This window comes from Patagioenas fasciata, chromosome 1 (assembly GCF_037038585.1).
Source record: "Patagioenas fasciata isolate bPatFas1 chromosome 1, bPatFas1.hap1, whole genome shotgun sequence".
Lineage (NCBI taxonomy): Eukaryota > Metazoa > Chordata > Aves > Columbiformes > Columbidae > Patagioenas > Patagioenas fasciata.
In genome coordinates this window covers 211,245,773-211,271,308 of record NC_092520.1, presented here as the reverse complement: position 1 = coordinate 211,271,308, position 25,536 = coordinate 211,245,773, and the positions used below count along the sequence as shown (strand labels likewise).

At 42.9% G+C, this 25,536-nt stretch overlaps 1 protein-coding gene across 3 annotated transcripts in view; it reads right to left on the bottom strand.

Moving 5' to 3' along the window:
* Window positions 1–1,920: 1,920 nt before the first annotated feature.
* The window catches only part of PRKCQ (protein kinase C theta), a 67,132-nt gene continuing 43,516 nt past the window's right edge, over window positions 1,921–25,536 (bottom strand). For all 3 annotated transcript variants that reach the window (XM_065852048.2, XM_071803537.1, XM_071803538.1), the window contains 6 exons: window positions 17,772–17,863; window positions 15,247–15,309; window positions 11,516–11,654; window positions 6,936–7,124; window positions 5,137–5,265; window positions 1,921–3,913 (listed from right to left, as the gene is read on the bottom strand). In XM_065852048.2, coding sequence (XP_065708120.1) covers window positions 3,758–3,913; window positions 5,137–5,265; window positions 6,936–7,124; window positions 11,516–11,654; window positions 15,247–15,309; window positions 17,772–17,863 — 768 coding nt within the window. In that variant the 3' untranslated portion in view covers window positions 1,921–3,757. The remainder of the gene's footprint in view (window positions 3,914–5,136; window positions 5,266–6,935; window positions 7,125–11,515; window positions 11,655–15,246; window positions 15,310–17,771; window positions 17,864–25,536) is intronic.

Sequence of the window (25,536 nt, the reverse complement as noted above, 5' to 3'; positions counted from 1 at the left end):
AGGAGAGCTGAAACCAGGGCTGTCACTCACTAGTGATTCCTGCTCATCTTGACCTGTTTATCAGCCTGAGGTTTAGTTTGGTCAATGCCAACAAGTGGGGACTTGTGCACCTGTTGAGGAAGCAGCAAGCCTGTGGAAGGAGCAGTTGGGTGGTGAGGGCTCCCAAAACTTGAACTGAAGCAGGTGGTGCTGGTGGTCAGACCCTGATGTTTGCAGGTGCCATGCTCCTACAGCAGTGCCGTGATCCCACGGGGCTCCTGAACAGGATTGGGCCTTCAATGAGTGAATAAGCAAACCTGGTGAGCCACATCTACTATGCCATAAAATGAACGTTTTGTGGAGGAGGGGAAAGAAATTAAAAAAAAAAGAAGAAAAGACAAGTGTGGAGATGCCAGGCTTAGCCAAGGCAAAGGAGCATCTCTCTAAGTACCTGGGTTCATTTCCGTGTGGGTGTTGGGCTATCAGCCCTTATCAGCTCCTATCTCTCGATCGCTGCCACCACAGGAAAACGCTGCTTACCACGTCACTCTTCGCACACCACAGGCACAGCTGGAAGGGTTTCAGGCTGTGGCACCGGTGAGACACACAGCACCGCACGTTGGTGGTGGCTCATGCCCACCCCTCCCCACCTCCCTCCCTCTCCTCAGTGGGTTTATTTGGTTTTTGAACTCAAGACACCTTGCAGAGACAAGCAGGCACTTCTTCTTGTGGTTTGCATCAAAAGCCCAACAGTAAGCTTAACACCATGTCTGCTCTAGCAGTTACTCAAACGTGCATTTTTACATGTCACTCTTAGATTTGGCTGCTCTAGTTACAAGGGACCACAGCTGGAGTGCAGCGAGCCTTGCCTCTGGTCAGAGGGATGTTAAACCCAGTTACTTTTAGGTTACTTAACCACAAGAGGTGATTCAGCACCTTCCTTCCTTAGTCTACACGCTTAGGATGTCCCTGCATCAGTTTTAAATACAAACCACTGTGCCATTGCAAAGCAGCATTTAGGGTGGGATATTGCCAATGTTCAAATGCTTAGAAATGCAACCTCTAGTCTTGATTAGACCATCCAGACTCCATCCAGAGCAGGTCCAGAGGAGTCCACAAAAATGATGAGAGGGTTGGAACAGCTCTGCTGGGAGGATATGCTGAGAGAGTTGGGGTGTTCAGCTGAAGAAGAGAAGGCTCTGGGGAGACCTTATTGTGACCTTTCTGTACTCAAAAGGGGCCGATAAGAAAGATGGGCACAGACTTTTTTGCAGGGCCTGTTATGATAAGACAAGGGGTGTTGGTTTTGAACTAAAGGTGGGGAACTTCAGGCTGGACATGAAGAAGAAATTGTTTACACTGAGAGTGGTGAAACCCTGGCCCAGGTTGCCCAGAGAGGTGGTGGATGAACCATCCCTGGAGACATCCCAGGCCAGGCTGGATGGGGCTCTGAGCAACCTGATCTGGTGAAGATGTCCCTGCTCATGGCAGGAATTGGACTGGATGAGCTTTGTAAGTCCCCTACAATCCAAACTATGATTCTATGATTCTATGTGGACAGAGTCAGGCCCTCCCAGGACTCGGCTGATCCAATCTCATTCAGAAATCAAAGGAGGATGGTCTGAATCGTTCTCTAATGCTACCGACCTCTGCATATCTGGTTCTGCAACACCTTTGAGATACCAGACCCCATTTATAGCCACGTCACCTTCTTGTAGTGAAAAGGAACGTTTTACCCTCTTGGACACCTTTGCACAGTGCCAAATTGTTGGTTTACATACTGATCTGTGGAGTAGTTACAGTTGTTCAAATGCTTGCTGATCCTATGTGTTTATGGGTTGAAATCCCCATGGGGACCATCCCACAGAAAGCACAGAGCCATTTTAATGGCTTTTCTAAGGACCTCTGTTCTTTGTCCTTATTTAATCACTTCAGTTCCTGTTTTCCAATTGTACACAACATTTTATTAAACTGTACAAACAGCACTGGCATTTAAAAAACTCATGTCAACTGTCCTAATTAAACACGATGACCAGCTGCACAAACTGTGAGCATGGATGCCGTCTGCGTTTCACACAGCACAAACAAGGATTTTGTGAGAGTCACTGGACCGAAACCTTTTCTGGGGCCTTCTGCTTCTCTTGTTGACATCAGGCACTACTGTTCTTGGTCCTGCAGGATTCGGTGCCTGTGGTCACTGCCAGCGGTACCCCAGCACCGCCTGCAAGGCTGCATTCATTCTGTTGGGAGGTCCAAGTTGACAGCCTGGTCCAGCAGAACCAGAAAAGCATCTCTGAAGGGAATCTGATTTTGGGGATGACTCACCTTCTAAAGCTTCTCTTCTCCATAGACTGGAGGGGTTCCTGCAATGTAGCTCCAAATGTATATACTTCAATTAGAGCCTGACACCAGCTGGGGTGACTAACTAAGTCTAAGCTATTACAGAATCCTCTGTTTGGGCTTTGACCTAATTTTGACGTAGTATTTAACTGGTGTCTCAGTGACAAGCAGTAACTGGGTGGTTCCACATCTCTCCAACCTCAGAAAACAGTGCATCTTTATTTAAAAGGATCCCATGAGGAAAGGATCACAGAAAATACCTTTTTTTTTTAAAAAAAACCCCATCTATATTTCCACAGACTGCAAAGGGATAGAACACACAGAATAATGTCATGAAGTGAAGGAGAGGACCACCCTCACCTGATGTGCTGTCCTGCTCTGTGACCATTGGTTCAACTTGGTGACCTATGTCTGCAATGCATGCCAAAGATCTGGGACATCATCCATAACAAAATAAATTACAATACATAAGCCTTTCCAAGGACTGATAACCACCTTTCAAGTAAAACATGCCAATGCTGTGACTGGAAGGCCAGTTTTATGATGCTTAAACAATGGTTTGAGGAAACATTTCCCAGGTTTCTCATGCTGTTTGAGGATAAAACTCCAGAAAACCCAAATTTTGCTGAGTCTGGCATGTGTGACGACAGTTACAGCTTTACAACAGGGGTTCTCAAGGCTTTGTGCTGGACTGCAACTTCTCATCCTTCCTGATCAAGTACTAAGTGTAAAGCACTGGTTTTCTGTATAGATGTTGACACTTGCCATGGGAACAATCCTCCTTTGGGGTTGAGTCCTTAGCTCCAGGGCCTCTGAGATGTATGAATGCTGGAATGGGCACCTGTAAAGTCTCTTTGTCCCAAAATTGAACCCTAACACCTGTGAATGTTGCTTTTAAAGTGTGTAGGGAGCAAAATTGCTTCTTCAAAACTTCTGTGCACACACATACACACACAATTCTGCACGTGTACAAGTGGAGGTTACCCAAGCGCCCAGCCTGAAGTCTTTCCAGATGCCCTCAGGCCTTGAGCAAACCACTTGTCCTTCAGAAGGAAGGTGGGCTGCGGTGAGAACTGCAGAAATGGGCACTGACATCACCAGAAGCTCAAATATACTAGTTTTTTTTCATATATATAAACCCATTGGTTGTGTGTATGAGTAGTGGGGAACAGGTTTTTTCACTTCCTCCTTTTCAGGTGATCTCAGCTTGAAGAACATTTGGAACAGAGAGAAGAGCGACCCAAAGATACCATGAAAAAATATCATTAGTGAAGAGTGGCTGGCATCTGCTACGGACTGGAATAAGCTGAAAGCCTCCAGGCATGGTGCAGACCTTCACTGAGGTGTTTTTCTGGTGGGTTCTTCATAAAAATAACCATGCATAGCCTTCATTTGACAAAGTGTTTCTCAAACTCAAATGCCTTCTGTAAGGCAGATCTCAGGAAAATATTTTCTCCATTTTAGGGTTCACAAAAGAAAAGTTGTTGAACATATTTTGGTCCATGCTGTTAATCAGTGCTCTGTCGGCACAGGACAGTTTAGGTTTTTCATTTAGAAATTCCTTGTCGAAGTTGCTACAGTCACTCGGAGATTTCTTCAAGAAAAGGAAAAGAAAAATGTGTCAAACCACTAATATTCACATTTTCATTACAATAGTACTGACCCTATCTGGCTGCTTCCTATGGGCTCAGGTCAGCTAGTTGGGAGCAAGCTCAGCTCAGCCAGGGAACCCACAACGCCTTGCTCTTGGCCTTTTGCACAATGATTAGTTTCTCCAACATAAATAATGCATAGAAACATGTCAAACTGCAGTGAAATTCTGTCTGAGCTCTTAATATCCAGCAAGCAATGCTAATTACTCACTTATTACCATCCTATTGAAGTAGTAATGGGAATAAATATTATATAGTAGGCACTGAGCCTGTGATCCATTAATTCTGCCAGGCAGGGATGTTGCAGCTTTGTAACACAGTGGACTGGACCATCAATTAAACAACACTTGTGAAGGATTGTAAAATGAAAGTATGATGCACTTACTGAACTATGTTATTGTTAGTAATAGGACTTTAATAATTTTATAGGACTGTTACTAGTAGTCAGGACTATCCAAACTTAGCTGCCTACCTGGTTACCTAAACTGCTTTCCTTCTTTACCTTCTGCAGTGCAGTGAGAGATGATCCTTACAGAATGGGTTGCACTTACATGTTTAAGTGAAGGTTTTTTAAGTGGCATCCAGACCCCTACTATTGAAACTGAGAAAGTGATGAGTAATTTATGGTTTCTCAGGTGTGGGCCCACCAGACCTGGGCTTACAGCCATCAGAAAATAGGGGTTATGATGATCAGGTCATGCAGCCCAATCAATAGATGTACGTAGTTCACAATTGTCTTTCCAATGACTGTACAATGAGTGAGGCTGTGGTAGATCCAAATTGTAGATGGTTTCAGCTGCTTGTATCTGATGCACACAACATACCAGACAGCCTGTGAAAAATTTATTCTGCATTTGGATATTTAAGTCAGAGTCAACACTCGCCATTCTGACTACCCAAGACCAGGGTCCTCCATCTATTTTTAGACAGAGAGACCACATGTGCACATCAACTCCAGCAGATAACCCTGAAAGTTAAAGACATTAAAGACCCGTGTCTGAAGATTCTGGACAAAACCCTTAACTAGATGGGTTTATAATATTACTGTGGGTCCTGGCTTTGGTTTATTGCTGGCATGTGCTGGAAGGTTTAAATATTTGGGGGATGAATGATGCAGGAAGGAAAGACAATAGATGGGTGGAACTGAAAGAAGATGCATCCTTACCACTCTTGGTTTGAAAGGAGGTTCCATCCTTCTTTCTTCTAAAGCTTCCCAGTTTATTTCTCGGAAAAAAGCGTGTTGGCGGATGTTCCCCCTTGCTCCCAGTCTCCTCTCAGGTTCTCTCACAAAAAGCTAGAATGTTGAAGAAAGAGAAATACCTTAACCTTTTTATAAACAACAGTATATTCATTAGGACAGTCCTGCCAGATAGGGTCTCAGACTTCAAACTCAAGCATGGTTGGTGTGAGCGTGAAGAGTCTTCTACCTTACTAAATTTCTGATTGGAGATCCAATTTGGATTCTTAGCCTAACACGCCAAAACTGAGAGTAGGTGGACATATTTTTCCTTTGTGGGACAGAGAGGACAATTTGCTATAGCGGCAACTATATATGTGTCTGAGCATGCAAATGTGCAGCTACGCAGGTGAAATATCCAGATCACACTTGTGTGCTTTTATTTGGACAATTTCTTGTTATCAGAAAAAAAAAATTATGGTTGAAATATAAACATAATTTGTGAAAATACTAGCTTAGACTATGTGGGGTTGCGTTCATCTCCTAAACCTTCGGACACTTGGGAGTGTCAGTATTTGACTCTAATAGAGAAAAAGAACCATCTTGGGTGCAAATTGTCTGACCTTCTTTACACATTTAAAGATGAGATAAAATATATCTTGGAAGTGCTTTCTTCACTCCACTGACTAGCTCAGATTCTGACAACCCTCTACTTTTGTCAGAAGACTCCCAATTCACATAGCTTGTGTTTGCAGCACACTGCAGGCTACAAGTCCTGTGAATAACTAATTCTGCTGAAAACTGGGAAAACTAGAAGTGAGGACATATCTTTTCACCATCAGCTACATGCAGGTCTGAGCCCATTCTTAAGTTCAGTGTAAACATAGTCTGTTCAGTCATAGATGCCTTTCTAGTGACTCAGGAGCCATTTGGCTCTAGAAGCAGCTGAAGCGTTTCTGGGGGAGAGTTTCATAGAATCATTTTGGTTGGAAGACACCCTGAAGATCGTTGAGTCCAACCATAACATAAATCTAACACTAAACCATGTTCCTAAGAGCCTCATCTATACATCTTTTAAACACCTCCAGGACCACTAAATGCTTCAGAGCTCCTCTTAATGTTTATGAGCAGGATGCAGTGCTGACATATTGCTTTAATGGTGGGTGTGAATAGTATAAAATTCATCTTTATGTCTGCAGTACAGTGTCTGAGGCCTCCAGACCAGTTGGCCCATAGTGTGCCAGATCCTAGATCCCTCTAAAGTCAATGGAGATGAATAGTGGCAATGCTTGATAGCAGGTGACCTGAATACAGTCAGTATGTCTCACTTCAGAAGCGAGAGCAAACTTTAAAAAACACTTTACTGCTGAAGGTCATCTCAAAATGAACTTGGGTTACATATGGTAGAAGATTCTTGCTACTCTATTTGGCCAGCAGTGAGTCACTGTAAACCTTAGTTTGAAGTCCTGCAGAATCTCTTTTCCAGGAGTTAGTATGTCTTGCACCTTAGGGATTGCTTTGCAAAGAAACTGACTTCTGCTGGTATCTGATACCCTGTGAACCTGCTTGCTGGGTGTGAGCAGCCATCATCACAGTTCAAGAGAAAGAATGCATAAAGATGGCCTTATGACTTCGGTCTAGGGTGCTTTGAGGTCCACAGACAAGAAAGTCACTCTCTCTAGTCCTAACACACTACATTTGTTTCTTTGAACATCAGCTGGAGATGCACAAAACAAAGATGACAGTTCTGGCAAAAAGACTTCCATTTGGTGTGTGGTAGTTCTTACCTTCACCAAAATGTCCTTTGCATCCTTGTCAAGCCAGCGAGGGTAGAACGGGTTGTCCATACGGATAGACTGGAAAAGCTCCTCTTCGTCTTGACCATGGAAAGGAGATTGGCCAATAAGCATCTCATACAGGAGGACACCAAAGGACCACCAGTCAACTGAAGTGTTATACTTCTGCCCCAACAATATCTGCCCAAAGAGAGGAGTGACAAAGACAAGAAAAATGTCTGACATGAATATTTCAGCTTCAGAAGAATGGCCAGAACCTGACCTTTCAATAGTTGCTATTGCACTGAGTGTGATACCAAGTTCTTCCCCCTGCCTGCAGCATGAGCCAGATCATCTGCCAGAGATGCGGAGGTTGTGGTTTGAGGACGTTCAAGTCACAGACACACCTGGGTGCCAAAACAGGCCTTTGCTCTATAGATAACAGGTTGTGTGTAACTCTTGAATTACTTGAACAAATCCTTGGATACTGGAGAGGTCTCAAACATAAAAAGTGAGGCAAATCATCTTTTACCTGCTCTCCAAGTTATCCCAAGAGTTCAAATCAGGCTGGTGAAGTCCAAGAAGACAAATGGTTAGGTGTTTTGGGACTGATTCAGCTCACACAAGCTGTATTTTAAAACTACAGGTATAGCAGTGTAAGGGTACTTTAGGACTATCAGACAGTAGAAATGGTGTGAATCTGTCCCAGCAAAATCTGCCCCAGGAAAAGCATGATGAAGCAGTTGCTGATCTGTCTGCTGGAGGCCAGCTGAGTTATAAGTAGAGGAATGGGAATTTGTCCCTGGTCAGTCCATTGGTTGGTGCCTTTTTGTGTCAGCCATAAAGAGAAGTCTACATTCAATGAGTGGGGGCCGGAGGGGGTTGGCTGGACTGATGAGCTTCTCTAAGAAGGGATGTGGCATTTTCCTCTCCTACACACTTGGCTAGACACCACCAAGTTCTCAAACTTCCCCTCTGGGAAAGCTGAATCAATCTTGTTTGCCTTTATATATCTGTTATGGAGACACCTAGAGCTGAACCTGTTACCATCAGCTCCTTTTAGAATAAAGGGAAATAATTAGTCCAGCTTTAGACATAGAATCATAGAATAGTTTGGATTGGAAGGGACCTTCAGAGCTCATCTAGTCCAACCGCCCTGCAATGAGCAGGGACATCTTCAACTAAATCAACTAAACATCCAGCCAAGTATCTACCTGCTGTAAAATGCAACCCTGTATTTGTCTCCTTTGGCTACCACAGAGCCTAGACAACTTGTTCATATACATATATGTACATTGCAGATGTTTAAATGCACATATGATGACCATGATGTCTAGGATCCTTACCAGGATTTTAGAGCTGGAGAGGGGAATAATCCATTTTAAGGCATAATCTTTACTCTTGACCCCACAGCTTGGTTGCAATGTGATCCGCTATGCTAAAGCTATGGTGTAGGTATCAATGATAAGTCCTGAAAATAGCTTAATACCAGTGAAAACAACTATCCAGATCAGCACATATGAAACTGCTGATAAGTGAAAAATTATGATATATAGAGGTGATCTTGACCATTTTCATACCTTCTCTTTATTGCCTGTAAATTACCACATGGGTCCAGATTCATCTTATTGCCTAAGTTATGTGCCTTATTAATTCAATTATCCAGAGTGTCTCTATAGCCAGCGGAGGGAAAATGATGATTTAACTGACTTATACACCTAAGACTGGAAGGGGTGACTTGTTTTCTGGGATGCTTGTCCTTCCACACTATAAAGTATCATCTAAGGCTTCAGTTTTGGATGAATTTTCGCACATTAGGTGAGAAGTATCCCCCTCTGATGCAACTGTGGCATCTAGCAAAGCAGGACCTTAATATCAAAAATCTAAACCCAAGCTGATGTAGAATGCTGATGGCTAACACATCTGTCTCCAAAAATGCCAAAAGAGGAGATGCAAAAAGGATGAAAGAGCTATTTGAATATAAGACGCAATATATACAATGTGTTTCGCTCAGAGCTAAAAAGAAAAATCGAATTAGCAAGACTCCCTAATGTATTTCTTCTGGACCACTTATAAACAAAATCATCCCAACCTTTTCTTCTGAAAAGACACGTTATTTTTATACAGCTTTATCTTTTAAAGTATAAAATGTCCGGAAATTGAAATTAGATGGTTTATGGCAGTCAGAGAAAAAGACGTATTAGCCTTGCAATTCTCTGGAGAAAAATAAATAAACTCAGGAATTTAATTTCAAGTTAAGTATTATTTTTTTTTCCAAATAATCTTTTAAAATTAAAAAATTGTTTGTCTACTGACCCAAAGCCCCCTATTTGCATGGCTGTAGCCAAGGCCATGGGTCTGTAACAAATTACAGTGCTAGCAGTTGCATTCAAATGCTGACAAAAAGTCCAGTGCTCCTGCCTCTGGCAGGAGAGATGATCCATAAACTCTAGTAGTGCTTTCAATTTAGAGGTAAAATGTTTTATATGCACTCGTTGAATCTCTAAAATAAATGATAGTGCAGAAATAAAACCCTGAGCTATTTTAGTCTTTCTTTTTTCTAGGAAGTAAAATCACAGATAATGGATTATCACTTGTCTCTTTCTTTTTTTAGGATCAGAAAATAGCTATTTTTTCCTTTTTTCTTTTTTTTTAATAAAAGCATATTGAAGGTGAATAAAAGACAATTGCAGCTTGATTGCAAAGCACACTTAGACCTGCTCTTAGGCAATACAAATCCAACTGATTCGAAGAGACCAGCCCTTGTGTCAGTGGTGTAACCTAGATCAGAATTGAGCCCTTGGTGCACAGTAAAAGATCAATGAATTATAGTGGGAGAAAAAAAAAAAGCTTTAAAAATAATTTGGAAAGTACCAATATCCATCAGGAAAACACTAAAATTAGGAAATGGGATCTTGAAAGTCAAAAAAATCAATTTCAGAGTGATGTTAGACATGATGCATAGATGGCTCGTAGGTTCTTCTCTGAGCTGAAAAATGTTTTCTTTGGCCCAGATTTGCCACCTAATTAGTCAAAGCCTCTCTATAGTAAGATCTATCATTGTGTGAAGCCATCAGGTTAAAGGAGTTTTCTCTTTTCTGGAGGGATCTAGTCCAAAACATCTAAACTTACTAGAAAAAACAAAAGAAAAAAGAACAAGTTTATGTCTGGGAAAAAAATTGAAAGAAATATGGGGAAGAGCAAAAGATGTCCCTAAGGGAAAGCTGTGGTCTGGTGTCTGTGACCACTTAGTTTTATTTTATAGGCACATGGAGGCCAGGTTCAGAAGAGGAACTGTTGGTGTTTTTGCATGGATCTCGGTGAGTATCTCCATGTAAGCCCCAGACTTGCTGAGCCAAGGGGACAGAGTGGGACCTTAACACAAGCTACAAGCTCTGCCTTGCCCTTGTTGGCTCAAGCACAGCCTGGTTGTGATACAACTCCATTATCTCTAGTTTTAGAGTCTCCTTCACCAGGAGACAATTTGTGGAGGCATGTCCTCCAGAGATGGATTTGAGCAAGGACATTGGTACTCTAGCACTGTGGGGACCCAAAGCAGAGATACAGGTAGTTCAGAGATCAAGGTTAGCACATTGGGTTCCAGTTGTCCTCCAGACAGCCAAGACCCATCCTCTGACTACCGGCATTTAGAGGGGAAAAATTGGGATGTATGACCACTCTCATGTTTATGTCTCCAAGTATCTCCATCCCTTTTAAAGGCAGCTATTGGTTTTGGTTTTTCTTTATCTATCCAGACCTTCAAGCCCGTGCTCAATCTTAAGGTTATGCCTCTGATGGCAGAGCGTCTTCAGATCATGTAATGCCTTATTCAGCTCTGGGAGGATGCTCGTGATGCAGGCTGTGTTTGCAGGCAGCTAAGAACCTGTCTGAGCAAGAGCTTATGAAAGTTGAAGAAGTTCAAGACTTCATAAACAAGAGCTTATGGAAGTCCAAGCTTATGGGTGCCATCCCTGTTTAAGCATCAGAACATATCCCAGCGGGAAAGTGAACCCCAATCTCTGCTTTATCATGGACCCAGCCTTTCTTCTCTATCTAAAAGGTGGTCTATCAATGAGGAGGGAGAATCAGCTCCAGGTGGGCATTTTGTCCCACTTTTCTCTATTTTCTCTCTTAGATTGTGATGAACAACACCGCTTGGAAGTGCTCATAGCTCCCTATTTGCTATCAAGGAGCCTGTACGGCCATAGAAGCCTGCTAGATACCTAGGGAACATACTTCCCCTTCCTCACACTGAATTGCAGACCCATCTCTTGTCCCATTGTGTCTGAATTGCAGACTCATCTCTTGGAGCTTCTTTTGCCATAGCCTGAACTGATTTCCATCAAGCATTCTGTTTCTTGGTTAAACCAAGCACCACTTAATTCCAAGGCCTATTTGCATAAAAAATGGATTAGCCACAAAGATATGCTATGCCAGACAGCAACACAGGCTCTGAGTCAAACTGAAATCCAGTTTCTAGCCTGGAACTGCTTATTACTCTTTGCACCCTCCACCACTGACCAGCAGTCATGTCTTAAGATGCGTTCTCTGTCCCACAGCAGCTTGCTGGCCTCCCTGGACCCCACACCTACCTCAGGAGCGATATAGTCTGGAGTCCCACAGAAAGTACTTGTTTTTGCATCTCCAAACATGTTCTCTTTGCACATCCCAAAGTCAGCAATTTTGATGTGCCCCTCATTGTCCAAGAGGACGTTGTCCAGCTTCAAGTCTCTGTGGAGGAAGAGAAATAAACTCATCTTTTAAACTGTTGCAGAGCTACACAAGTTATTTTAGCAGGTTACACTTATTAATGTGCTATCTGCCTCCATGTAGTGCCTACATGTTCTAATCACAAAGAAAGGCTGAGGGCTGTATGAGGATCTGCTCTCTTGGAGTTCAGCATCCCTCTTCCTCATTCCTCCTGTCCCAGCACTGATTCATCTGCTGGTGAAGATTTTACCCAAGACATCTTCTAAAAGCTCTCTCCTTCGAGGATGTAGAATAGTGAAGGGCTTTGCAACAGCTGGTGCTTCTGCCTCAATACAACCTGGAGAAGGTGAGCAAGAAGGGACCAGCTAATGGTCCCTTTCTCCTTCACTGGGAGTCTCAGGACTCTCTCTGAAGCTGCTGCTAAATCTTCCCAGTGCAGGCTCTACAAATGTTGGAAGAAGAAAGGACTCACAAGGCCTGCGTGGCTTGCAGAAGGTCAGAATAATCCCAGACACCACCAGAACACCCACCACCTTTTCATTACTGGGTTGCACTATCTGAGCCCCAGGGATTTGCGAAACCCTTCACACAGAGCTGCCAAGCTGTTGTCAGAGGTTTCAGGCTCTGAGCTACTGTGGGAAGCAAAGAGCCTAGAGAGGGGAAAGCAAAGAAATGCACAGAGCAGGAAATAAAAGCAAGCTAGCTGATGACTCATGGCCATTGACATAGAACAAAGAGGTCCTCACGTGGGAACAAACTCTGAAAGGAGAGAAAAGCTTGTAAAGAAAGAAAGAAAAAGGCAGAAAGAAAGGAAGGCTGGCATGGTTTCTATGTTAAATTATTTATATCTTACCTAAAAGTTTTGCTTTTCATTGAAATAATGACTCGGGGAGGTGTTAGGATCAGTGATGCTGAACTCCATTTGGGATGCAGGTAGGATTTGGGTTATGGGGTCTCAGAACACTCATGTTCTTGAACTGCTTATCCTGTGCTATCAATCACTGCTCCTTCACAGGGCTCCCGAAGCACAGAGACACAACATTTGCTTGTGCCCACAGCAGAGGATGCAACTGATCTTTTCCAACCACTGCTGATTCACAGCCCACGCACATTTTCCACTTCTCACGCAAGAGTCCTAACCACGAGGCTGCTGTAGAGCCACCCTCCTGGTCACAACTGGTTTACAGTGTGCTTTTTTTCAGAAATGGCTTCGATTCCATCCAAGACAGTAATTTCTAACATATGATGATCCTGAGATGATCGCCTGCAATTTCATGAAAGAAGGATGTTCATTCTCCCTCTGTGCAAAGCTCATCTTGCTTCGGCCAGGTCCCAGTCAGGGTGGGGGACCTTGTAGTGTCTACACACTAAATTGTTGTCATGAGGCAATTGTTCTTTGCTGCTAGAATATGGCCCAAGAAAAAGTGGGAATCATCAATCAAAAATAAGTACAGAGACAACCGAGACATTTGCCTTCCAAGCGCAGACACTCATGTCACAATTTCCAGCTGGAATGACTTATTTTAGTTACACCATTGAGATCAATCTCTGGCTGCCAGCACTGCTTTTATTCATCTGGTAGATCGAAGCAAAACAAAAAACCCATCACCTACAGTTCACTTTCATTATTTTGATGAGTCTCAAACTCATTGGCTCCAGGGACTAGAGTTTCTGCCAAAAATGCCTCAGCTCATTCATTAAAATTTAAGCCAACATTTCCAAATGTGGGTGTGTGAGACAGAACAGCTGGATTCATTATGCTCACTACATCGCAAGTGATGTAGTTTCAAAAATGATTTCTATTCACTTTCCTAAGTGCTTAGTTAGCTCTGACTGAGATACTGATGGCTTTGCATTCTCGACTGACCTCGTTGTCATTGTCTTCAATGAAAAAAGGAAAAAGGAGTAGGACTTGTTAAATCTTTTCTCTGAAAGCTCGATACCCATAGCAATGCCGCACTGACTCCTCAGAATGAGCTATTTCTTCCTGTCACCATGCTGCCCAATGTTTGGCTAGCCCAATTTGCCCACATTTCCCAAGGCTCCAAACTCTTAACCATCTCTCTCCTTTCACAAGGCAACTGGTCCCAAACCCTGACACACCACTGGTGCAGCAATTCCAAATAAAAATATGAATTATAAACAAAATGTCAGTGTTAATAGCCCTGCCACAGACTCACAATGTCCCGCAGATATTTTTAATCAACTTTTCTGAGAAGCTTGAGTTAAAATGACAGACATTGTTAAGTGATTTGGGCACTTCAGAAAATGCTTCTTCCACTTCAGTCCTCCAGAACAATAATTAAAGCCCAAAAGTTGCTAAGACCACAAAGATTATCTTAGCTTAGTGCCAATGATATTGATCTCATGTTTACGCAATCACCATCATTGGTCAATAAAGGCTATAAATGGCTCCCACATGAGTACCAATATTGAATAATAAGGAGAGTTTATCCAAATGAATTTTGCGTTTTAATGGGAAGAGTGGATTGTAACCAACTCATCCACTTTTAGCACTTGTTCTGGTGTTCACACTACATGACAAACATTGAAATAAGCTAATTTTGGTTTCAGCAAACATCATTGCTCTAGTGAGCTTTCTCATTTGTTTGTGACAAGCTATTTTCTTCTTGCTTTTACAGAAGGCTGCAATGTAGTAAACTAACTTTTGCCATGAAGATGTCCTGGACCAGAGCTCCCTAGAAATTCAGTTCCTGTGTTAGGACATGGGAAAGCAAACTACGGCCTGATTTCTACAACCTTTCTTGCTCTTATCACTGTCCTTTCATATAAGTCTGAAGCACAACAATTATGCATTAGTTCAAAGCACCTGTGCATAATTTTGAAGCTCCTAGGGGAGTCAAGCAGAAGCTGGAATGGGCAATTTTGTAGAGGACTTCTCAGGATTTGGTAGACTGATGTGCTGTGGACTAAGTTCATACCAGTAACTTCAGGAGAGGACTCTTCTGTCTGAGTGTAGCTGCCTGCATTGTCCCACCTAGTCCCCATCTGCTCCCTGTAGAATGCGCTGGTGGAGATGGGCACTGCTCATATGCACTTTAACACAGGTTTGATGGACCTAAAAAAGCCCAATCTGCTTACTACATGAAAAGCTTGGGTGGCTAGATCAGATTAATGACAGTGGGTGAGATGAGTCCCATCTCCCCATGGAACTGCACACAACAAACCTGTTAACAACTCCAAATTAAGGTATATCACTGTCTCCCTGCTGTTACTTAAGCTGAGCGTGTCACCAGGATAATCAGCACAGCAGGTATACCAAATTTCTCATGGCTAGTTTGACTTTATATACCTTCATACACGGAAAACTCAAATTGGGTTCCTATATTGGGTGCTGTATGAATGACTCAGTGTAAAAGCATCAAAGGACTTGCTTTAATGTTAATCGAAATAGGACTGGATTCTCAAAAAGGGCTCAAAACTGCCTTTTTTACACATTTCAAAATAAAAGAGCCAGACTCTGTAAAAAAGATATCTGCATAGGAATGAAATACCAGTAAGAACATCAAAGCAACAGCCTCTCAGTTATCATCAGTGATGGCAAGGACAGCAGAAAAGGTTTAACATAATAGACACCACAAAGTAAAATTACCTGTATATTATGCCCTTGGAATGGAGGAACTGGAGCCCACATATGATTTCAGCAGCATAAAACCTGAGTGGCAGAAGGCACAAGTTAGAATGGATGCTTCTGAACAGTTACTTTCAACCAGACCCAAAAAGATGGAAACTTCGTCTAGACCCAAAAAGATGGAAACTTTATATCAAATTTCACTAAGTTCCCAGGAGGCTTGGAGTGCCTCCAGAAGGCTTGGGGATAGCTGGGTTTTATTGATGGATGATATGAGATTCCCAAAAGTATGCCACACAGCTAGCAGCCCAACTGCCATTGAAATAACTTTGGAAATGGTAGGGATTTAGAGCCTACTCATCTTCAGGGATTTGGAAGCCACACTGCGTGGCTAGCTGCATGTTTTTTGTATGTAACTGACTCTGAGGACATTTCCTTAGGTGCCCAAGCACGTCTCCAGATCAGTTGTGGAGCAAAAAACCATCATCCAACCTCTACAGCCTACCCTGCCTCACCTCAAGATATCATCCCCATTGCAAAGAATGCAAAATGGGTGGTATCTATCCTTCTACCTTATTTACATATTTAAAGTAAATAAATAATTTACAGAGATGCACCAGACTGCAAAATGCAAATTACAGCTAATACCTCAGATGTCAAACGAGAAGCTATAATTTGCCATGTTCAGTAGCTGCTACACAAACATTGAAGTGGCCCCAGCAAGGGGACAAGGAGGTGGGCACCGGGGTTTGGGGACCACAGTCTCCTTGGCTTGTCAAACAAACCTCTTCACTGCTCAGATTTATGACTTGCTTTGGAGATTTTACCCAAGATGTGAACTAGCAGCTCAGTGGCTTTTCTCTGGAGTGCTTTTGAGTTTGAGATCTTTGTTCTCAACATGTTTCTGCCTAAAACACACCACCACATCCTGCTGCAAAGAGGCAGCATAAGACTGAAGCACTGCTGCACTACTTTAGTTTTCTCCCAGATGGGAATGTAACAGTGGGGTCATACGTCCCTCCAGTGTTGTACAGTTCTGCTCTCTCAGTCTTCAGTGCATTGGCCCTTAATTCTGAACATTCAAATGCTTTTGAAAAAATCATCAAATTAAACACTGATTTATATTAGGGTGTCAGTTTTTTTTAATTATTAAACAAAAATTAATTCATATAGCGGTTTCAATATTGACTTTTAAAATACCTTTTGCTCATGGAAGGATTAGAAGCACCTTTCATTTAATTTAATTCTTCTATTTACTTTAATCAAAGTGAAATAAATTTTTAACTCCCTGTTGGTGTATTAGCTTTTTGTTTAAATTTACCTTTTCCATTTTTGCTAGGTTTTATCTCTCTCTCTTCCCCCCCCCCCCTCCTCCTAAACCTTAAGGGGAAAAAGGGAAAATCCCATTATTCCTAACAAACATCAGCTTCACATCTGATCACTGGACTGGGAAGCTCAGCTTAAGCAGGTCTGCAGCTTGGCTATAGGCCATGCATTGTTGTAAAGAATGAGATATTTGGTTCCAGAAATGGCTGAAAATGCATCTGTGGGATGTCTTTGATGGTTGGTAAGCCTAGGGTGGAGATTGGGTCCATGATTATTTGGGCCTCCAATTATGGGCTGCGCAAGAACTTAATGAGTACAACGAAGATCAACCTCAGGGCTGCTGTAATCTGCAGAAGCTTCCTGTAGGTTGCTTTAAAATGCACCTCAACCATGGGCCATGCAAATAAGATCTTAGGCGTGCTTGGGGCTGTGCTATGGACAGGGCAGGCGCTTCAACCTGATCTGGGTGAAGATGTCCCTGCTCATTGCAGTGGGGTTGGACTGGATGAGCTTTGAAGGTCCCTTCCAACCCAAGCTATTCTACAATTCTATGACCTCAGGTGGATTGAATGGCCCTTCTGGAGCCCCTTTCTGTTTGAGGGACTGCAGCCCTGGGAAGGGGACCGATCCAGCAAGCAGGGCAGCCTAAAGGACAGTTCCTATCCAGCCCAGCTCTTGGCTCTGAGGAATTGTTTGTAGGACTATGCTGAGGTTAGTGCAAAATACAGGAGCCAGGTCACAGGCTAGAAGGAGGTCTCTGGTTTTCAGGCTAAAAGAAAAGCCTGCAGGCAGTGCAATGCTGATGAGGGTGTAGCAGCATCTGCAATGCTTCCAGACAGAAATAGCTTCACTGGTTGACCAAGAACGCAAAGTAAGGTCACACCTGACTCAAAGCAACTGTGTGGATGAGCTCTAAAAATCCTTCTGTGGGAGGGGAAAGAGGACAGGGAGGGGAAGTGACTTGCTCCATGTTCATCATCGAATCAGTTGTTCAGTTTTGAGAGAGCTGGGATGGAGAGTGATGCTGCTTCCAGCACAAGCATTATCACCACTTTGCAGCTGAGTAAGAAGCAGAGAGGCCAAATGATTTGCTCGAGGTTTCCTCTACAGGACAGTAGCCGAGCTGGGTACAAAATGAATATCCCTGGTGTTTCCAGGTGCTGCCTTTGCTTCTACCATGTGTGCGACCTGAAAGCCAAAAACTGATAGTAACATCTTACGTTGCTCTGGGAAGGTCGAACTTATGACAACTCTGGATATGGAACATGAGGTCTCCTCCATTGAGGTATTCCATCACAAAAAAGAGGTTTTCCTAGAGAATGAGACAAGATGAAAATAAGGGGTGGGGACGAGCAAGATAAAAGTCAAAAAACAAAAGATCACCCAGGAAGTACTCAAAAAGAGGAAGAAAAAGATTACAGCAAAGGTTTTGGAAATAAAGCAGTTTCTTTTTCAGATTCCTCATTTCTTCTCTTTGTCCTCTAAGCCCGTACTCACCCTCTCTCCTCTGATTTGTATAAACAGCTTTAGCAAACATTGCAAATCCACTTAATAACCAGCTGGTGCCATTGATTTTTACCAACAGACCTAAAGGCTTCCTAGAAGGTGATGAGCAACTCTACAGTGCCTGTGTAACAGAAGGACGGATGGACAAGCTTCCTGGGGGACTAATGGAAGAGGCAGAAATAAATCCCAGGTCTCCTCTGGTCCTCAGCCCAGTGCATTGTCCATCCCACACAGTGATCTCAAGCTGGTGTTACCTACATTCCTGCTCATTTTTTGGGGAGGCACACAGGTCTGACTTTGTCAGGTTATCATCAGAGGCACCGGCCATATGCAGCGACCTGTTTTAAGCACACACTTGCTTTTAAGCCTGGAGGTTGGTCTATTAAATAAGGCAGGACTTGCTAGAGGAAAGATTAATTAATTAATTATATTTCTAGATACCCATTGAGTATTTGCATGTGAGAGAACACTGGAGAAAGATCCAGTCCTTGTCCCAAGTTGAATGCAACCATCAGTTGTTCTACCAGGGCAGTGGAAAACTCTCCTTATGGTAAATAGAAATGATGAGGGAAATTTCTGTATTGAATAAAGAGCAGAACCAATCACCAAGGTTTCCTTTCCAGTCCTTGATACCCACAACACTGATACTCTCACAGAATCACACAGAATCACAGAATCGACTGGGTTGGAAAAGACCTCAGAGATCATCAAGTCCAACCCTTGGTCCAACTCCAGTCCATTGACCAGATCATGGCACTAAGTTCCATGTCCAACCTCAGTTTAAAAACCTCCAGGGCCGGTGAGTCCAGCACCTCCCTGGGCAGCCATTCCAATGCCTGACCACTCTCTCTGGAAATAATTTCTTTCTAATATCCAGCCTAAATTTCCCCTGGCAGAGTTGAAGCCCATGCCCCCTTGTCCTATTGCTGACTGCCTGGGAGGAGAGCCCAATCCCCACCTGGCTAGAACTGCCCTTCAGGTCGTTCTAGAGAGTGATGAGCTCACCTCTAAGCCTCTCATGAGTGATGAGCTCACCTTTTGCTATCTCATCAGCCATAACTTCGCCACCAGGCCTCCACAGAATCATAGAACAGAATCACAGAATCATTTTGGTTGGAAGAGACCCTTTCTGGCACTAAACCATGTCCCTAAGAATCTCATCTATACATCTTTTAAATACTGCTAGGGATGGTGGCTCAACTACTTCCCTGGTTGAAGCTGGAGGCAGATTCAGACCATTCCCTTTCACTTTGAACTGCACCTACAAAGCTGGAAGGGCACCTTTTTTCTGGAAGAGGAGTAGCTGTGCAATGAGTTATGTTCCCACTTCAAACTTTTGTTTGGGAATCTCAGCTTTTGTGCATAAATGGATGAATAAAATAAAATGGATGCATTACTTTTTTTTTTCCCCTCAAAGCCCCTCTCTGTTCTGTACCCATCTGAAGTCTGTCATCTCCAGGCTCTGCTAAGGTTTATAAATATCTTCCCTTTGTTGTCTATTCCCCATCACATTTTTTTTAATGGGGAAAACAGAGTTCTATTCACTGATATTTTCAACAGTTGAAGGAAGATTTTTAACCGTAAGTTCTAATGTAAGCATGTCTGGCAGCAAGCCAAGAGCTGGCTATTTCAGAAAACAGCAGTGTTTGTTCCTTTCAAATAACAGCTGCTTGCTCTAATTTGTGCAATTTCTTTAGCCAGATCCTTCTAATTACAGTACTCTTATTTAAATGGATGTCTGGCTAGAAACCCCACCTGTTATCCAAAATGCACAGGGCCAAATCTGGCCTCCCAGGGAAAGAATACAGATTTTGCCAATAAACCACATGGATGCAGGTTTTCAGTTTGAAGGTCTTGCATCTGTAGAGGTCTCTGTAGATAAGTTGGTTTAAGTGAGTAAGGAGGCCAAGTGAAGACGGGCAGTTTAGTATAGAAATGTATAAATCATGGACACGATGTGGGCTCAGGAGCCCATTCAGGAAAACACTTGAACAGATGCTCTTTGTGAAGGTGCACAGGGACGTGATGAGGTTTAGTGAACGACAGACTAGCGGCCCACTGGGACAGAAGAAACCTCATGGGTCTTCAAATGGTCCAGATTCAGCTTCAGTGGACTGGGAAGGAGAAAACCCTTGGGTTCTCCTGAAAGTCCACAGAGTTTGGCTGTAACTTATCACACATCTTTAAGCATAACTTGAAGTCCACGTTTATTCAGTAGTAAAGCTTTGCTTGCTCATGGATTTGAGCAACCATCTGATGCACCTATTTAATTGAACTGGGGACTCTAACTTGAAACTGGGGACTTTGGTAGCATCCTTCTGCCATCTGAGGAACGAAAAGGTGAACAGCCTCTCAGATCAATTGCCATCCAAAGATCTTTATGTGAACTCAGTTTCTCAACTGCCTAAAGCTATGATGCTGAAGATTACAGACTTGGTTTAGGCGTTCTTAATATTGAAGTTCATGATCTACCAGGTGCTACAGAGTGGTACATAAATGCTGTTGTAAAGGAAGATGGCATTACTTCGAGTTTTTTGCTCTGAGACTTGGAAATTCCCCTTGCTTCTTACAAAGGTCAATTAACTGGAATGGCCCATGGAGGAAAATGAGTTGAGATCAGCCCTAAGTCACTATGATACAATCAAGCAGTACAAGCTGCAACCAGTTTTTGGAAACAGCTTCCTGAGCCTGAGATCTACAGAGGCACAGAACACTTTAAAAATGGGAAGTGGCAAAACTCATGCTTGAAACCACCAAAAATTCAACAGTGTGCTAGAGGTTAAAGGGTTAGAATGTCATGGAGAGCATGTCTGCAGACAGGCTCTGATCTACACTTCTTTTTGTCCTTGGAAAGTTATCTGATGGCTCCTGTCTGCTACTGCCAGGCTCTGACGTCTGTCAGCACCTGGAGCAGATGGGACTGGGTTAAGTGGGTATTTCTCAAGATGTGGCAGCTGGGATGGTGTGTCTTTATCACACTTTTCTCCCCTATGATGGCCCTGGCTCCAGGATGCTAAGCAAACAAACAGGAATGTTGTTCCTCAATCATGAGACCTATAGAGCTCTGAAGGAGGCTTGGGAAGAGCCCCTTCACCCTACCTGCCTGCCTCACAGACAGATAAAATATGACCCCCCCCCCGTGAGTGCATCCTTGGGTAGCAAACACTCAGACAAGACTTGCACAATAGATCAGAACAAGTCTGGTTTCTTGGCTGAGTTTGGGGCCGTCTTTTACAACCACAGAGCTCAAGGAGGACTGTAGAAGCATTTTCTGCGCTCAGTGATGGATATTGCCCCAGGATAGTTGGCGTTAGTTGTCTTGTGGACATCCATGCATCAGCCATTCCCTCATCTTCCAGGGCCTTGTCCATTGCATCCTGCACACAAAATAACATGGTTCTCAAGTCAATCTGATCCTGCCAGGTGCTGGAAGATTACTGCAAGAACCCAGTTTCTTTCCCTATCAATCCCTCAGTGCCTGTGCTGATCTGAACCCCTCTCTGCAGAGCCAGATGCTCTCTTTGCCTCTCCAGGACGTGGCAGGGATGGAGTTAAACTGACCTGTTTCTGCTCTGAACAAAACTGCTGTGAGAATGAATAGTCACTATCAGACATGCTTTCAACTTTATAAACAATGAGTATAAAGCAGGTAGCATTTAAATTGATCTTTTTTGAAGGTACATCCTATAATAGGCTCTTAACATCCTCAAACCAGCTGGAAGCCCTCCAGAGTGCTTTTTCTGTAGAGATTTTCAGATTTTGTTTTCTTTGCATTCAAAAGCACTTGCATACGTACAAATGCACAATTTAACATCATTTACTGAAGAGCAAAAATTCTTCTTCCCAGGACTTCCAGGTAGATGAATATCGGAATAATTATTAATAATAATTAATGCTTCAGGACAGTGTGGCTTTACCTGTATTTAGAACAGTTACTGTAGCAAATGGCTCGGCATGGAGAACGCTCCTCAATGCACATTATATAACCTAAACCCACTGCATGCCCATTGAATTAGGTTGGCCACTGCCAAGAGAAAGGGTTGACACAATGCAACTCCTGCAGTTGATTCTTGTCTCATGATTTATTGCAGCTCAGCCCAGCCCAGTCTGGGTGCTTGTCCATGATTTGGATCTATTTGGTTTCATGGGATAGGTGGGAGCCAAAGGCCTCTCAGTCCTTCTCCACCACATCACCCACCGAATGTTGCAGTCCCATCACAGCATCCCATCTAGTAGGAACGTTCCCACAAGGAACATCTAACACAGGGTCACTCCTTGCTAATAGGTGATGATAGGAGGTATTAACATTGCTGTTTGCACCGCCTGGGGACTAGCAAAGCCAATTTGTTACAGATTAAAGCAACCTCAGGCTTCATTTTGTTCTCTGGTTTAAACTCTTTTTTCCTCTTGTGTAATACCAGTCTGTCTTCTGGAGATGGCAGCATTTCTTACAGCTGTGAAACAATTCAGTCCCTGACATCATTATTTATTTTTTATTCTAATTTTTACACTGTCAGCATTTTTGACTGCCTGTTAAACTGCTCATCTGGGATGCTCAGCTTTTTGTGCCCATCTACTTGGTACAAAGCACATGAATGTATCTATACACATATATAAAGATAGAAAGATGGCTGGCAAAGCTCCATTCACTTGAGTTCTGAGATCCCAAGACCCTTCCTCACAGCTCAGAGCAGGCAGAGTACATCACTAACAGTGGAAAACTGAGTTACTATCAGCCCTGTCTTGCCAAAATAAGTGGTTTTCCCTATCAGCATTGGGTGGGATCTTAGAAAGAGACTAATTTTCTTAATGTTAGGAAAAAAATAGTGAAAATGTGGGGATTAAAAAAAGTCACCAGACCGAAAACTAAACGGAAAGTAGTCAAATTTATGAAACATAAATATTTTTTCAGCTGAAAAATGGGGAAAAAGAGTGATGTTTTCGTTTTGAAAAGCCAACTTTTCTTTTTTCAGTACAAGGAGCAGTTACACTGTAGAATTTTAGAAATCTCAGGCAAAACTGAATGCATTTTGGGCTGATTTTTCTCAGAGCTGGACACCAGGAAGTCAATTAGAACATGTATATTTTATATTTAACTAATCACTTTAAAAAATTATGCTTATGAGCTGGATCCCTCTTTTCCTTGCCAATACACTCTGCCTGTTCATACCACATGGGCTGACACCATCTAGAAGTGTCTTGTTAAGACTTTGTATTTTTGATGTTATAATTACAGCTGCTCACACCTTCTTTGGCAGAACCTTGTTGAAATCCCAAATCTCTGTTGAGACACTGCTACTTCTACTGAACCATGTTGAAATTTTGGCCAGGATAGAGTGAGACCTTGCCAATTTTCCTGCCTGCTAGTTGCAAGAGGTAAAAATCCCTGAAGCCTCCTTAAATTTCCCTGTTCTTCCCCAGCTTCACCAGCAGTTGGCTCAAGTTTGGACAAGGTGATTGAATCAGACATTTCCAAGCTGATTTATCCCTCACAGAATACTAGGAGGATGGAGATCTAGAAACCTTGAAGCTTCAAGACCACGTCTCCCAAATGGCTGAATACCAAGACATAGGATAGTTTGTGCAAGTGAAAGGTCGCTGTGTTGCCCTGTACTTTCCTTACCCTTCCTTCCTGGTCAACAACAAAAACTGGATGCTAGCTAGAAAGATATCTGGTCTGACCCCACAGAACACCTCATTCTGTGACAAAGATTTTTGTCATGTATTTAGTTTAGTCGGTTCAATTGAGGGTAGTGAAACACTGGCCCAGGTTGCCCAGAGAGGTGGTGGATGCCCCATCCCTGGAGACATCCCAGACCAGGCTGGACAGGGCTCTGAGCAACCTGAGCTGGTGAAGATGTCCCTGCTCATGGCAGGGGTGGCACTGGATGAGCTTTGTAAGTCCCTTCCAACCCAAACTGTTCTATGATTCTATGACATTTTGTTGTGTTTCAGTGGTTCATCAGAGCTGGAAGTCCCGGTTTACAACCTCATCTCCCTGCAGGATGGCTTCTCAGGCTCAGGGGTGATGTTATTGCTGTCTACAACAACCTGAAATGGGGCTGTAGCATGGAGGGTGTTGGTCTCCCAAGTAGTAAGTGACAACATCAGAGGAAATGGCCTCTAGTTGCACCACGAGAGGTTTAGATTGGATATTAGGAAAGATTTCTTCCCAGAAGCAGTTGTCAGGCATTGGAACAGGCTGCCCAGGGCAGTGGTGGAATCACCATCCCTGGAGGAGTTGAACAGACATGTAGATGAGGTTCTTAGGGACATGGTTTAGTGCCACAGTTGGGTTAATGGTTGGACTCAATCATCTTGAGGTTGTCTTCCAACTAAAATATTTATACAATTCTATGATTCTCCTGCAGTCCATCAGCCTCCTGCAGCCATGCTGTGGTCAGAGAGGATCCTGCATTGCCTGAGGAGGGCAGGTGGGCCTGATCCAGGGCTGCTCAGGGGGTCCATGGCACAGAAGGCAATGGAGCTGAACATCAAATGGGTGTGAAACACACATGTGCCAACCTACAGGCTCTGATTCAGGTCAAATAATTCAGCCCTGTCCTTCTAATAGCAAGGCAGAGACAGAAGAAAACTGAAATTGCCCTCGGAAAATTTTGTAGGAATTACAGTTTCCTCCGAGGAGATATTTTAATGAGAAATCTCCTGAAAATACTAATGGAAACACTTCAGAGCCTAAGAATTTTTAACTGAGGATCACCGTCCTTATTTAAAATCTTTTCTCCTTCCTGCCAATGTAAGAGATTTTGAAGTCAGTATTAAGCATATCAAAACAGCACAGCATGTGAAAATGGTTCATCACCAGGACTTTGAAAAGACATAATACATTAGCAAAGAAAGAATGAAATGTTTCTGTAACATCGCCTTCTAAATTGCTATAAAGATTACTTCTCTTTCGGTTGAGATAGGCTTTCCTGTTACTATTTTGTGCTACAAGCCAAAATGCCTAAGGACTTAATTTGCATTTAGGTAAAAGGTGTGAATAATGTGTCAATGAAATAAAGAAACAGAAGCAAAAGTGACTTTCAAAGAGGAATATCCTAGTTTTATCCCAGAAGATCAGTGGAATGCATAAAGAAGAATAAAACATAAACACTGGGATGCTAGTCACTGTTTTGGCATTACTAATTTTGAGATTTCACAGAACGATAAATATGTTTTTCCTCCTCTTTAACATAACAGTGTCCCTTAAAGTGTAATACAACAGAATAGTTCTCTGAGCTTGTTGTTAAAATTCACACCATATAATTATGTTAGCTGAATATCTGGATGCAAAGATTACTGCAGTGAAATAAAACAGTCAAGTTCAGAAACAGATTGGGGGAAAAAAAAAACCTCATGAATTTGAATTTGTTCTCATGTAGCAAAACATGACAAGTATTCTGAGTTTCCAAAGCACTGATCATTCAGCCTCCGCAGGATGAAAAGGAGCATTAGGTGCCTGCTGTCTATAAAAAC